Source organism: Littorina saxatilis, linkage group LG17 (genome assembly GCF_037325665.1).
Source record: "Littorina saxatilis isolate snail1 linkage group LG17, US_GU_Lsax_2.0, whole genome shotgun sequence".
Classification (NCBI taxonomy): domain Eukaryota; kingdom Metazoa; phylum Mollusca; class Gastropoda; order Littorinimorpha; family Littorinidae; genus Littorina; species Littorina saxatilis.
Genome location: NC_090261.1, coordinates 46298041 through 46312276, shown reverse-complemented (window position 1 = coordinate 46312276; position 14236 = coordinate 46298041). Strand labels below are relative to the sequence as shown.

The 14236-nt window shown below is 40.0% G+C and overlaps 1 protein-coding gene across 2 annotated transcripts in view; it reads left to right on the top strand.

Annotated features, from left to right (window-relative positions):
- Positions 1-14236, top strand: part of LOC138953443 (protein dispatched homolog 1-like) — a 49792-nt gene that overhangs the window by 12566 nt on the left and 22990 nt on the right. Inside the window, exons 1-2 of one of the 2 annotated variants that reach the window (XM_070325252.1) lie at positions 150-731; positions 1581-1887. In XM_070325252.1, the coding sequence (XP_070181353.1) occupies positions 720-731; positions 1581-1887 (319 nt within the window). In that variant the 5' untranslated portion in view covers positions 150-719. Of the gene's footprint in view, positions 1-149; positions 732-1580; positions 1888-14236 lie in introns of those variants that run through there. The other variant, XM_070325251.1, reaches the window with a different exon arrangement.

Here is a 14236-nt window from a genome sequence, read left to right as displayed (position 1 = left end):
AGTCGTAACGAAATGACACTTTCAAATACTGCCAAAGGTTCAAGGTAAATTCAACCGATATCATATGCACCATTATGAATGGAAGATATCAACCACTCTTCCCTTATGTACTCACAATCAACCACCCACCCTATTGAGAATGACGAGTATGTCGTAGTTGCCATGTTAGAAAACAAACTCATAACGAAACGAGGCTTTTCCCCTGATAAGAGAGCTCGGAATTCTTAAATACTGCCAAATCACGAGCTACATGCAATCGATATCAGGCGACTCTATCGAACAGTAATATTATGTGCAGTTTAGGCTCCTGAGTTTTCGCATGGATTACCGGTTCAACTGGTTATGTTTTAGTGATTTTCCCTTGAGATTGTCCTCGCTGCTATGGCTGTGATTTAGTGATTTTTAGACTGTTGGGATTTTCCACATGGAAGCAGCGCGTGCACAGATCTGTTGTATAAGCACATCGGAGAGAAGATTTGCTTTGTGAGAGCATCAGAGAAAATATCTGTTTTGTGAGCACAACAGAAAAAGGATCAGTTTTGTGAGCAGATCATAGGAACGATCTGATTTGTGAGCACATCAGTGAAATGATCTGTTTAATAAGCACATCAGAAAAGCGATCTGATTTGTGAGAACATCAGAGACAACATTTCTTTTGTGAGCACATCAGAGACAACATCCGATTTGTGAGCGCAACGAAGGGAAGGAGGAAATTCAAAATGTCGGGAAAGGTAAAGCTGTTGATGACTGACGCACGCACGCACGCACTCACGCACGCACGAACACACACACACACACACACACACACACTCACACACAAACACACCCACACACAAACACACACACACACACACACACACACACGCACTCACACACACACACACACACACACACACACGCACACAGTGTTGGGGGATAGCAATGCGAACAATTACAGAGAAGACCATCTCGTCGCCTCGTTAGTTTTGAACAATGCGATGCGTCTCGTAAAACAACTGGCATTCCTTTTGCAGCAAACTCCGCGTTCTGATAATTATGATGAGGCTTCGTTCATATTTTATCTTCCCTCGTTGTACTTAATATCACCGTTGGCAACGTCCGAACTCCTTGCAATTTAATCAGTAATTTTCAATTACAAGGAAAAAAGTATTGTTGAAGTGTGTGTATTTTTGTTGTTTCTTTTTTTTTTTTTAAATACTGACCAGTAGTATTTAAAGATGCAGGGGTATTGCATTTCTTTCGTTTTCTTCTTCTTGTCCGGGATTTAATTATCAATTGTCTTTTTGTTGTTTGTCAAGAAGTTAAATTATAGTGTGATCTTGATATTTTGTGTGTAATGTAAACAGTAACTGTTTTCTGCGTGCCTCCATGGGACCCGAGATTGAACTAAAAACCTGAAAATCTGAAATCTGAAACCAAAAGGGCCAATCATATGACCCGTCACCTCCACCCTCCTTCCTCCCCCTTCCCCCATCCTTCTTCCCCCACCCCCCCCCCCCCCCCCCTCACCCCATCCCCCGCCGTAGCTTGTGAGACTAGAAACCAGGCTCACAACACAGTGTTTGTCTCATCTCCATCAGGTACACGCCCTCGAACAAGCGCCGACCTCCACAAGCCTCTTCACGGCCTCGGCACACAAAACCCACAACAACGGCATCATCCCGCTTGGCATGGACAACCACGACTACGTGAACAAACAGCATGACGTCATCTCCACGTCATCACAGAACGGGGGCGTATTACGCAAAGAAGGGGCCGCTACTCCTTCGAGTGTGTCACCCGTTGAAAGCAAGGATGCGCCCTGCGACGGCGAAACTGAAGACGACGAGACTAAGGAACCACTAGCACTGTGCAAGTTCTTCGTGCAGCGTTACAAGCTGGCCTTTGGTAAGCTAGATTTGTGTTGCTCTCAATTGGGCCTACAGTGGAACCCGCCTTTAAAGGCCTCCAACAAATCTGAAAAATTCAAGTCTTATGTGACAGGGGAGGCTACCGGTCCTTTCACAGCAGACTCTGCACCCGAGTTGTTGGCCTTTAAAAGTCAACACCAGTGGATTGTAGAATTCTGTTTGTGATGGGGTCTGGTGGTTTCCGATTGTCTGTATGTTCATGGAAACCTTCGGGTTTGCATAACAGTTTTTATAGGGCTAAGAAATTAGCCCTAACATTTTCAATCCTGTTTGATTGCACTTCGCTTCCCGAGGTGATCGTAGTGTTTCGGCACACGGTTACACTTAAAAAGAAGAGTCGTAAAATGGGGGTACATTTACAGAGGTTATGCACAGACAATCTGAACAAGTCGCGTAAGGCGAAATTACTACATCACATTTAGTCAAGCTGTGGAACTCACAGAATGAAACTGAACGCACTGCATTTTTTCACAATGACTGTAGTCCGCCGCTAGTGCAAAAGGCAGTGAAAGTGACGAGCCTGTTTAGCGCGGTAGCGGTTGCGCTGTGCTGCATAGTAGGGGAGACCGGGGCTAGTCCGCCCCCGGGGCACATCCGTCTTTGTCTGTTTATTCTTACGTTTGCCACCTTTTAGTCATTCACACCATGTGGGAGTGGTGTCCCTTCTTCCCGCCATATCCTGCAGAAGTTCAGAGGTTGCGCGCCCATATATCGTGAGTACAGATCACAAAAAGTGTTTTTCTTCATTTTTGTAACATGAATGCATAGGAGTTGACTTAGGTTTTGATGCATTACCTCTGAGAACAAATACTTAGTCTTGGTGTCGAGTGAAAGTGCGTTAATTAAGGTCGAGTTCTGACGAAAGTTTTGCTTCTTCCTTCCCATGTTGTGCTCGTTATCTGGCACTAGAGTTGCCTGCCCGTGCAGGGGCAAGTCCGCCTATTTGTCATGGGGCATGTTCGCCCTAAGCAGTATGTACAACAAATGTTCATGCGCACATAAAAACTGTCTGCACATTGATATCAGCTACACATTTGTCTTGATGTAAAATAAAAACATCAGTCTTCTAGTTCATCAAACTCGCCAGTTATGCTACCAAAAGCATAAAAGTAGCATAAAAGTAGGCGGACTAGCCCCGGTCTACCCTAACGTAATTTTGTGTTACATTTTTTTCGTATTTTGTCATTGGCATTTTTGAACCTAAATATTCAAGGGAATTAAAAAAGCGTTCCCACTAAAGCTTGCCCACTACTAGTCTTGTACCTACTATGGGATGAGAGCGGCGGACTTGCCCCACCCTGTAGACGGACTTACCCCGACTTGGGGCAAGTTCGCCTACGTTAGGGTAGGTCTACTTAAAGCAGTATGTACAACAAATGTTCATGCGCACATAAAAACTGTCTGCACATTGATATCAGCTACACATTTGTCTTGAAGTAAAATAAAAAATCAGTCTTCTAGTTCATCAAACTCGCCAGTTACCAAAAGCATAAAAGTAGGCGGACTAGCCCCGGTCTCCCCTACGCTTTACTTTACCTCTCTTCGTTTTAACTTTCTGAGCGTGTTTTTAATGCAAACATATCATATCTATATGTTTTTGGAATCAGGAACCGACAAGGAATAAGATGAAAGTGTTTATAAAACGATTTTGGAAATTTAATTTTAATCATAATTTTTATATTTTTAACTTTCAGAGCTTGTTTTTAATCCGAATATAACATATTTATATGTTTTTGGAACAGAACGTGATGAAGAATAAAATAAAAGTAATTTTGGATCGTTTTATAAAAAAAAATGTTAATTACAATTTTCCGATTTTTAATGACCAAAGTCATTAATTAATTTTTAAGCCTCCATGCTGAAATGCAATACCGAAGTCCGGCCTTCGTCGAAGATTGCTTGGCCAAACTTTCAATCAATTTGATTGAAAAATGAAGGTGTGACAGTGCCGCCTCAACTTTTACAAAAAGCCGGATATGACGTCATAAAAGACATTTATCGAAAAAAAGAAAAAAAGTCTGGGGATATCATACCCAGGAACTCTCATGTAAAATTTCATGAAGATCGGTCCAGTAGTTTACTCTGAATCGCTCTACATACACACACGCACAGACAAACACACACACACACACACACACACACACACACACACACACACACACACACACACACACACACACACACACACACACACACACACACACATACACCACGACCCTCGTCTCGATTCCCCCTCTATGTTAAAACATTTAGTCAAAACTTGACTAAATGTAAAAAGCAGGGTATTAAAAAGAGGAGCCTGGAGGTCTTAAAAGAGGGTTCCACTGTACTATGAACTGGGCTAAGTCGGGAAGAGGGTTCCACTGTACTGGGTGCGTCTCAGAATCTCGTCCTCTGTTTGTGACATTATCACCAAAAGTAAAATCTTCCCAGAAAACTTTGATAATACTATTTACACACTTCTCAGGGTGTACCTTTTCAGTTTAAACAAGAAAACATATAACATTGCCTTTAGTTTGCCATATATTGAGCATTATTTGGACCATGTGTGCAAAATCACCCGTGTAACATGGAAACAATAAAAGACAAAAAAACTGCATTTATAAGGCTGAAAACGACTTTTATTCAGTTATTATTGTTGAATCACAAGCCATTATAGAGTTCAATATGAAATGACTACATGCAAACAACAAAATAATGGTTTTTTTCAAAGTTCCATGCATTCGTCAAAATTTCAATACAAAAATGAAAATTAATTAATGATATCCTGATCAGAACATGTTGATACATGGCATTCATTCAGTCTTATAGCATATATACAAAGATTTGTTGCTCTAAGACAAAATGTTAGAAAGTTATCCCAAAAGAATGCAAAATGGTCACCGATGTAACATGGAAACATCACTTTTGTAACAAAGAAACGGTTATGCTTTTTCCCACAAACTTTACTAAATGAAGCTGATTTTGCAACCAGATTCTTCTTAGGTAAAATGCCAAACACTAAAACAGGAACAGAAAGAAAAAAAGCTGGACACAATCAAGCAAACTTTGCCCCAAAAAAGAGAAACATTAATGAAAAGTTCATCACCGACGTAACTCGGAAACGAACAACCAGACATGTATTATAAGGTTTGACATGAAGAATGCAAATGTTCAAAAGTGGTTCATTCAATTGTTAAGACAATAAACCAAAGGCATTGGTTACATATAGAACTGCCACTTGCAGTTAATTAATTTATTTTAAAAGAAATAATGCCCCCTGGCATTGAAGGTGGGGTCACGAATCATGGTTGCATCAGATGTAGGGACTAAGGAAATATCATCGATCCCTGGAAAGCAATAGTAGTTCCCCTCCGGTTTCCTTCGAAGGAACGTTACCACCAGTTCATCAGGTCGAATCTCTTGCACCTGAAACATGCAAGTACCTGCGATTTCAATTAAAGATTGATGCAATATGTGTACTAGTTTCACTAACATGAATTTGTTTAATGTCTATCAAGATTTTGATGCATCCACATTCACTGGCTAAAAACAAAATAAAGTAATTATTTTGTTCAGACTTACCAATGCCATTCCATTGAACATACAACTTTTACAATTAAAGAAAACATTGACACTTACCGTTCCTTTAAATGGATTTCGGAAATTTAATTTTGATCATAATTTTTTATATTTTTAATTTTCAGAGCTTGTTTTTAATCCAAATATAACATATTTATATGTTTTTGGAATCAGAAAATGATGAAGAATAAGATGAACGTAAATGTGGATCGTTTTATATATAAAAAAAAATTATTACAATTTTCAGATTTGTAATGGCCAAAGTCATCAATTAATTTTTAAGCCACCAAGCTGAAATGCAATACCGAAGTCCGGCCTTCGTCGAAGATTGCTTTACAAAACTTTCAATCAATTTGATTGAAAAATGAGGGTGTGACAGTGCCGCCTCAACTTTTACAAAAAGCCGGATATGACGTCATCAAAAGTATTTGTCGAAAAAAAGAAAAAAACGTCCGGGGATATCATACCCAGGAACTCTCATGTCAAATTTCATAAAGATCGGTCAAGTAGTTTAGTCTGAATCGCTCTACACACACACACGCACAGACAGACACACACACACACATACACCACGACCCTCGTTTCGATTCCCCCTCTATGTTAAAACATTTAGTCAAGTTTTGACTAGGTGAAATTGAAAGAAAAACTATTATTAACAAATGTTTAGCCTAATTTTTCACTTCATAGAATATCATAGCAGCAAAAACTCACCTTTTCTCAAGAACCTTGGGTGTTGATCACTGTCGTAACAAAATCACAGACTTCGGAAACATTCTCGAAATCTTTCTTCGCTGCTGGAAGCTGAACTATTTCTCTCTGTAACTGCGCATGCGTAGTCACCCGCACCTCTAAGTCACTACGCGCAAAATAGTTCTAATCTTTCTTCAAAACTCTGAACATTATTTGCAAAACCGTTCACCATCGTAACTGAATTTTGAAGAAGCATGTCATATTGCGCAACTTTCAACTTAGTTTGCAGATGCAATTTTGAGAAAATAATACTTAAATAACATTTAGCTTAGCGATTTTCTATGCCCTTTCATGTCAAGATCGTGTTGAAGATGAATATGCAAATTCTAAAGTTCAAATTTAGGACTTGTTGCTGTTGCACGCGTGTGGAAACCTATGTTACGACAGTGATGGCAAACTTTCAAGCGATTAATTTCGTTTAAAAAACAATTCTGTGGACAAAATAACATTTCAACTGTCAAGTACACTTAAACCAAACACACATAACAAGAATAGCAGTCCTTGGACATTCTAAATGATTCTTGTAGTGAGGTGCAAAACTAGTTGATGGTTCATGTCACAGATCAGACCTCCATTTTTCACGCATCCAATCATTTCTTTCACAAAACAACCTTCATAATAATCATGCAAAATACTCAGTTTTGTTTGTACTATTTCTTTATTCATTTTACTTCTCAAAAATACCAATATCATGATTTAAAATTCAGTATGTTTCAATTGTGGGCTAATTTGATTATGGCACACACAAAAGGTTCAGTTTCTGAGACGCACCCTACTATGAACTGGGCTAAGTCGGGAAGAGGGTTCCACTGTACTATGAACTGGGCTAAGTCGGGAAGAGGGTTCCACTGTACTATCAACTGGGCTAAGTCGGGAAGAGGGTTCCACTGTCCTATGAACTGGGCTAAGTCGGGAAGAGGGTTCCACTGTCCTATGAACTGGGCTAAGTCGGGAAGAGGGTTCCACTGTACTATGAACTGGGCTAAGTCGGGAAGAGGGTTCCACTATACTATGAACTGGGCTAAGTCGGGAAGAGGGTTCCACTGTCCTATCAACTGGGCTAAGTCGGGAAGAGGGTTCCACTGTCCTATGAACTGGGCTAAGTCGGGAAGAGGGTTCCACTGTACTATCAACTGGGCTAAGTCGGGAAGAGGGTTCCACTGTCCTATGAACTGGGCTAAGTCGGGAAGAGGGTTCCACTGTACTATCAACTGGGCTAAGTCGGGAAGAGGGTTCCACTGTCCTATGAACTGGGCTAAGTCGGGAAGAGGGTTCCACTGTCCTATGAACTGGGCTAAGTCGGGAAGAGGGTTCCACTGTCCTATGAACTGGGCTAAGTCGGGAAGAGGGTTCCACTGTACTATGAACTGGGCTAAGTCGGGAAGAGGGTTCCACTGTACTATGAACTGGGCTAAGTCGGGAAGAGGGTTCCACTGTACTATGAACTGGGCTAAGTCGGGAAGAGGGTTCCACTGTACTATCAACTGGGCTAAGTCGGGAAGAGGGTTCCACTGTACTATCAACTGGGCTAAGTCGGGAAGAGGGTTCCACTGTCCTATGAACTGGGCTAAGTCGGGAAGAGAGTTCCACTGTACTATGAACTGGGCTAAGTCGGGAAGAGGGTTCCACTGTACTATGAACTGGGCTAAGTCGGGAAGAGGGTTCCACTGTACTATCAACTGGGCTAAGTCGGGAAGAGGGTTCCACTGTACTATCAACTGGGCTAAGTCGGGAAGAGGGTTCCACTGTCCTATGAACTGGGCTAAGTCGGGAAGAGGGTTCCACTGTACTATCAACTGGGCTAAGTCGGGAAGAGGGTTCCACTGTCCTATGAACTGGGCTAAGTCGGGAAGAGGGTTCCACTGTACTATGAACTGGGCTAAGTCGGGAAGAGGGTTCCACTGTCCTATGAACTGGGCTAAGTCGGGAAGAGGGTTCCACTGTACTATCAACTGGGCTAAGTCGGGAAGAGGGTTCCACTGTCCTATCAACTGGGCTAAGTCGGGAAGAGGGTTCCACTGTACTATCAACTGGGCTAAGTCGGGAAGAGGGTTCCACTGTCCTATGAACTGGGCTAAGTCGGGAAGAGGGTTCCACTGTCCTATGAACTGGGCTAAGTCGGGAAGAGGGTTCCACTGTCCTATGAACTGGGCTAAGTCGGGAAGAGGGTTCCACTATACTATGAACTGGGCTAAGTCGGGAAGAGGGTTCCACTGTCCTATGAACTGGGCTAAGTCGGGAAGAGGGTTCCACTGTACTATCAACTGGGCTAAGTCGGGAAGAGGGTTCCACTGTACTATCAACTGGGCTAAGTCGGGAAGAGGGTTCCACTGTACTATGAACTGGGCTAAGTCGGGAAGAGGGTTCCACTGTACTATGAACTGGGCTAAGTCGGGAAGAGGGTTCCACTGTCCTATCAACTGGGCTAAGTCGGGAAGAGGGTTCCACTGTACTATGAACTGGGCTAAGTCGGGAAGAGGGTTCCACTGTCCTATGAACTGGGCTAAGTCGGGAAGAGGGTTCCACTGTCCTATGAACTGGGCTAAGTCGGGAAGAGGGTCCTCTGTTGGGCATGTTCTTTTTGAGTCACCTTCTTTTTACAGTCATCTATGATTATTTTTTTTAAATAATGAAAAAGTCATGTTTCTATTGAATTCATTGCCGAAATCAGACTAACAGTATGGACAAACTTTTAGACGCTTCTGGCCGCTAGATAACAAAAAGTAATCTCATTTTTATATTTAGTCAAGTTTTGACTAAATATTTTAACATCGAGGGGGAATCGAAACGAGGGTCGTGGTGTATGTGCGTGCGTGTGTGCGTGCGTGCGTGTGTGTGTGTGTGTGTGTGTGTGTGTGTAGAGCGATTCAGACTAAACTACTGGACCGATCTTTATGAAATTTGACATGAGAGTTCCTGGGTATGAAATCCCCGAACGTTTTTTTCATTTTTTTGATAAATGTCTTTGATGACGTCATATCCGGCTTTTCGTGAAAGTTGAGGCGGCACTGTCACGCCCTCATTTTTCGACCAAATTGGTTCAAATTTTGGTCAAGTAATCTTCGACGAAGCCCAGGGTTCGGTATTGCATTTCAGCTTGGTGGCTTAAAAATTAATTAATGACTTTGGTCATTAAAAATCGGAAAATTGTAAAAAAAAATAAAAATTTATAAAACGATCCAAATTTACGTTTATCTTATTCTCCATCATTTGCTGATTCCAAAAACATATAAATATGTTATATTCGGATTAAAAACAAGCTCTGAAAATTAAATATATAAAAATTATTATCAAAATTAAATTGTCCAAATCAATTTAAAAACACTTTCATCTTATTCCTTGTCGGTTCCTGATTCCAAAAACATAGAGATATGATATGTTTGGATTAAAAACACGCTCAGAAAGTTAAAACAAAGAGAGGTACAGAAAAGCGTGCTATCCTTTTTAGCGCAACTACTACCCCGCTCTTCTTGTCAATTTCACTGCCTTTGCCATGAGCGGTGGCCTGACGATGCTACGAGTAAAATGGCATTGCGTTCAGTTTCATTCTGTGAGTTCGACAGCTACTTGACTAAATATTGTATTTTCGCCTTACGCGACTTGTTTTTCTGTTGCCTCGAAATTCAGTATCAATGGGAGCACAAGCATACAGACTCTCGATTCAGGGACAGACAAAACTGGTATTCGATGGTGAACATGGTCGCATGCACCAGAAGGAATGTACCTCTTAACGACGAGAAACATTTCCGGAGGAGTAATAGACGATGTTCAGAAATAACTCTCTTGTGAAAGAGTGAACACTCTTGCTTTTATTGACGTGACTTAATAGGCCAGTCACTATAGCGACAGATGCGTCTGAAACACGTGGACAAGCAGCATTTGTGGAAGGTTCGCTCCAATAAAAGCTTGAGTATTCCCTCTTTCACAACCCATACAAACTCGAAAGAGTTCGTCTATTTATTTATTTATTTATTTATTTTATTTACGAAGATGTCGAAGATTTATATCGCGCACGTATCTCACCACACAAGGCGACTCAAGGCGCATGTTACCTATTGATGCAGTAGTCTTGCTTAGGTCGCCGCACTCTTTCTTTTTATATTTAGTCAAGTTTTGACTAAATATTTTAACATCGAGGGGGAATCGAAACGAGGGTCGTGGTGTATGTGTGTGTGTATGTGTTTGTGTGTGTGTGTGTGTGTGTGTGTGCGTGCGTGCGTGTAGAGCGATTCAGACCAAACTACTGGACCGATCTTTATGAAATTTGACATGAGAGTTCCTGGGATTGATATCCCCATACGTTTTTTTCATTTTTTTGATAAATGTCTTTGATGACGTCATATCCGGCTTTTCGTGAAAGTTGAGGCGGCACTGTCACGCTCTCATTTTTCAACCAAATTGGTTGAAATTTTGGTCAAGTAATCTTCGACGAAGCCCGGACTTCGGTATTGCATTTCAGCTTGGTGGCTTAAAAATTAATTAATGACTTTGGTCATTAAAAATCGGAAAATTGTAAAAAAAATATTTCTTTTATAAAACGATCCAAATTTACGTTTATCTTATTCTCCATCATTTGCTGATTCCAAAAACATATAAACATGTTATATTCGGATTAAAAACAAGCTCTAAAAATTAAATATATAAAAATTATTATCAAAATTAAATTGTCGAAATCAATTTAAAAACACTTTCATCTTATTCCTTGTCGGTTCCTGATTCCAAAAACATATAGATATGATATGTTTGGATTAAAAACACGCTCAGAAAGTTAAAACGAAGAGAGGTACAGAAAAGCGTGCTATCCTTCTTAGCGCAACTACTACCCCGCTCTTCTTGTCAATTTCACTGCCTTTGCCATGAGCGATGGACTGACGATGCTACGAGTATACGGTCTTGCTGAAAAATGGCATTGCGTTCAGTTTCATTCTGTGAGTTCGACAGCTACTTGACTAAATATTGTATTTTCGCCTTACGCGACTTGTTTTAATTTTTTTTGTGTCCCAGCTGCATCTCAGTAAAGAAAGATTTTCCATAATTAGGCTACGTAATTAGCTCCACGGAAACCAGATGAACCGCTATTTCTAACGTAGTATTCCTGCATTTCTTTTAAAATCAATAAAATCTTCTGAGCTGTCCGGTCCTTCAGATTATGGGGCATTGAGGAACTAAGTGTACGCGCCAAGAAGGACAAGAAAAAGAGGAGGCCTCAGGAATGGAAAAAAGGCTTTTATTTAAATTAATTTCCAAGATTTGGTTTTCAACGGAACAGAATAGCAAATTTTTTTTTTATTCCATGTGATAACTAAAAACTACAGCTTAGCAGTATCCTTAGAAGTAGTTTTTCACTGCTCATGATGATAAAGTCGCCGAGAGAAACTTCATTCTCTAAACACTTTGTTGTTTCTTCTGCAAGAATTTTGAAAACTTACTCGTGACGCCAAAACTTCTGTTGTGGCGTCTTGTTTGCGCTCCATTTCGCTGTTGACGTCAGAGATTTTACTTTGGAAGAGAGGTTCAAAAAAATAAGTCTTTAATTTTTACACTCCTACCTCAATGACACATGCTTGAGGTAGAAGGCACGCAAGTACAGAATGTAGGATAAACAGATTAAAAAGATTCGAATACTTTTTTTTAAATCGTGTAAACCTGGTATCACACAGCAAGCCATATAGTTTTCTGTATTTAAACAATTGTTTCCCCAACTGTAATAGCACGACGACAACGACAGCACACAAAAACAACAACCCGACTACAAAAAAACAAAACAAACAAACAACAACAGCAACATCTTCAACAACAACATCAACAACAACATCAACAACAACATCAACAACAACAACATCAACAACATCAACAACAACAACATCATCATCAACAACAACAACAACAACAACAACATCATCAACAACATCATCAACAACAACAACATCAACAACAACAACAACAACAACAACAACAACAACAACAACAACATCACCGCAAGCGACAAAACAACGCCACAACACCTGGATTTCCTTTTTTTGTACTGGACAATACCGTAAATTTCCCCACGATGACCGCACGTGATTTTTCAGCTTCTTAACCCCATAAGAATAACAACTTACAAAATCAGCATCTCACACACCCTCGGCGACAGTGACATATTTTGTCTGTACCTAGCAGAACCCCCAAGGGTGCTCATTAAGCTCTCGAACAGTAGGCTACACTTGCCGCGTTGTCCGTGAAAGTTTTTTTTTATTTTATAATTCTGTTGCAAGAATACAATTAAGGGAATGAATAACTCAGTGGAGTACGGCAGGTTCAGTGACTATTTCATGCATCTATGTTATATAAAAATTTAAAAAAAGAAAAATCCCTGCGCTTAGAACTGTATCCACGGAAAACGCGCGATATTACCCAATATTGCTATTTCTTATGTTACGTGGATTTCCATTGGTCAATTGGGCAAAACTGAGCTCATTGTAAAAGTGATATCGACGACATTTCCGTCGATATCAGTTTTGATATCGACGACCTCTTTATTGCTTCCCCACTTCAAAAACAAAAACACCTAAATTTAAAAACAAGCAAATATATATGAAAATGTAATGATCCCAGAATTTAGTTGAGCAAGTGACTAAAGACTTTTTGAAAGGAAAGACATTTTTAAATACTGAAATGTACAAGAAAAGAGTGAACAAAAAGAAATAATAATCAGAGGGAGGGATATGGAACAGCCAAAACTGAGACAAATACTTTTGTAATTTCTTTACAGTAAATACAAAATGTCCAGAGAATTAGCAATATATCTAACATTGACTGACTGTGTGATGATATCTTCTGCTATTGGTCTGTTTCGACAGTGATATCAAAATCTCGACCTCCGGTCTCGATTTTGATATTACTGTCTCAACAGACCATAGCAGAAGATATCATCACACAGTCCATCAATATTGGGTAATATTGACGGACCGTAGGTCGAGATTTTGATATCAATGTCGAAACAGACCAATAGCAGAAGATATCATCACACAGTCAGTCAATGTTAGATATATTGCTAATTCTCTGGACATTTTGTATTTACTGTAAAGAAATTACAAAAGTATTTGTCTCAGTTTTGGCTGTTCCATACCCCTCCCTCTGATTATTATTTCTTTTTGTTCACTCTTTTCTTGTACTTTTCAGTATTTTAAAATGTTTTTCCTTTCAAAAAGTCTTTTGTCACTTGCTCAACTAAATTCTGGGATAATTACATTTTCATATATATTTGTTTGTTTTTAAATTTAGGTGTTTTTGTTTTTGAAGTGGGGAAGCAATAAAGAGGTCGTCGATATCAAAACTGATATCGACGGAAATGTCGTCGATATCACTTTTGCACTGAGCTCAGTTTTGCCCAATTGACCAATGGAAATCCACGTAACATATGAAATAGCAATATAAGCCTCATATTGATTGATTGATATAAAACACTCTTTTAAATGTGCTGTCCTGGTTCGTCAACCCTGGTCTATATACACACACAAGAATGTATGCAAAACTAAGACAAAAAGAAGGAAAGATGTGTGTATCATTCGTGCGTGCGATAACGTTTCCTTCTGTCGTTTATTCATCTTATTGTTCTATCACTCGACTTTACAAGTACACATTTTTGTGTGTGATAAAGCTCTTCATATGAATCCGTAAATGTTCAAGTTTTGGAATTATAACTGGACGAGACGGTGTTCATTCCTGCTCGTGTCAAAACGATCATGTACATCTTTTTAGAATACGAGCATCTCACAACTTCAAAACACGCCAAAAGCCACATCCTGGCTGCATAGAGATGGCATATTTCGTTGAATTCATTCCGTAAAAGTGTAACCTACGGCAATCTTCTGAACAAAATCAGCAAAACATTTCCACCTCTCAACATGATGCAGCTATACGCTATAGATTTGTTCACATACTTTACTTGCACAGGGTCCTTGCGCAATTTCCTCAAGGACATTCGGGCTGCCATTACTTGGGTGTGTGTGGGTTTTTTTGTTTTTTTGTTT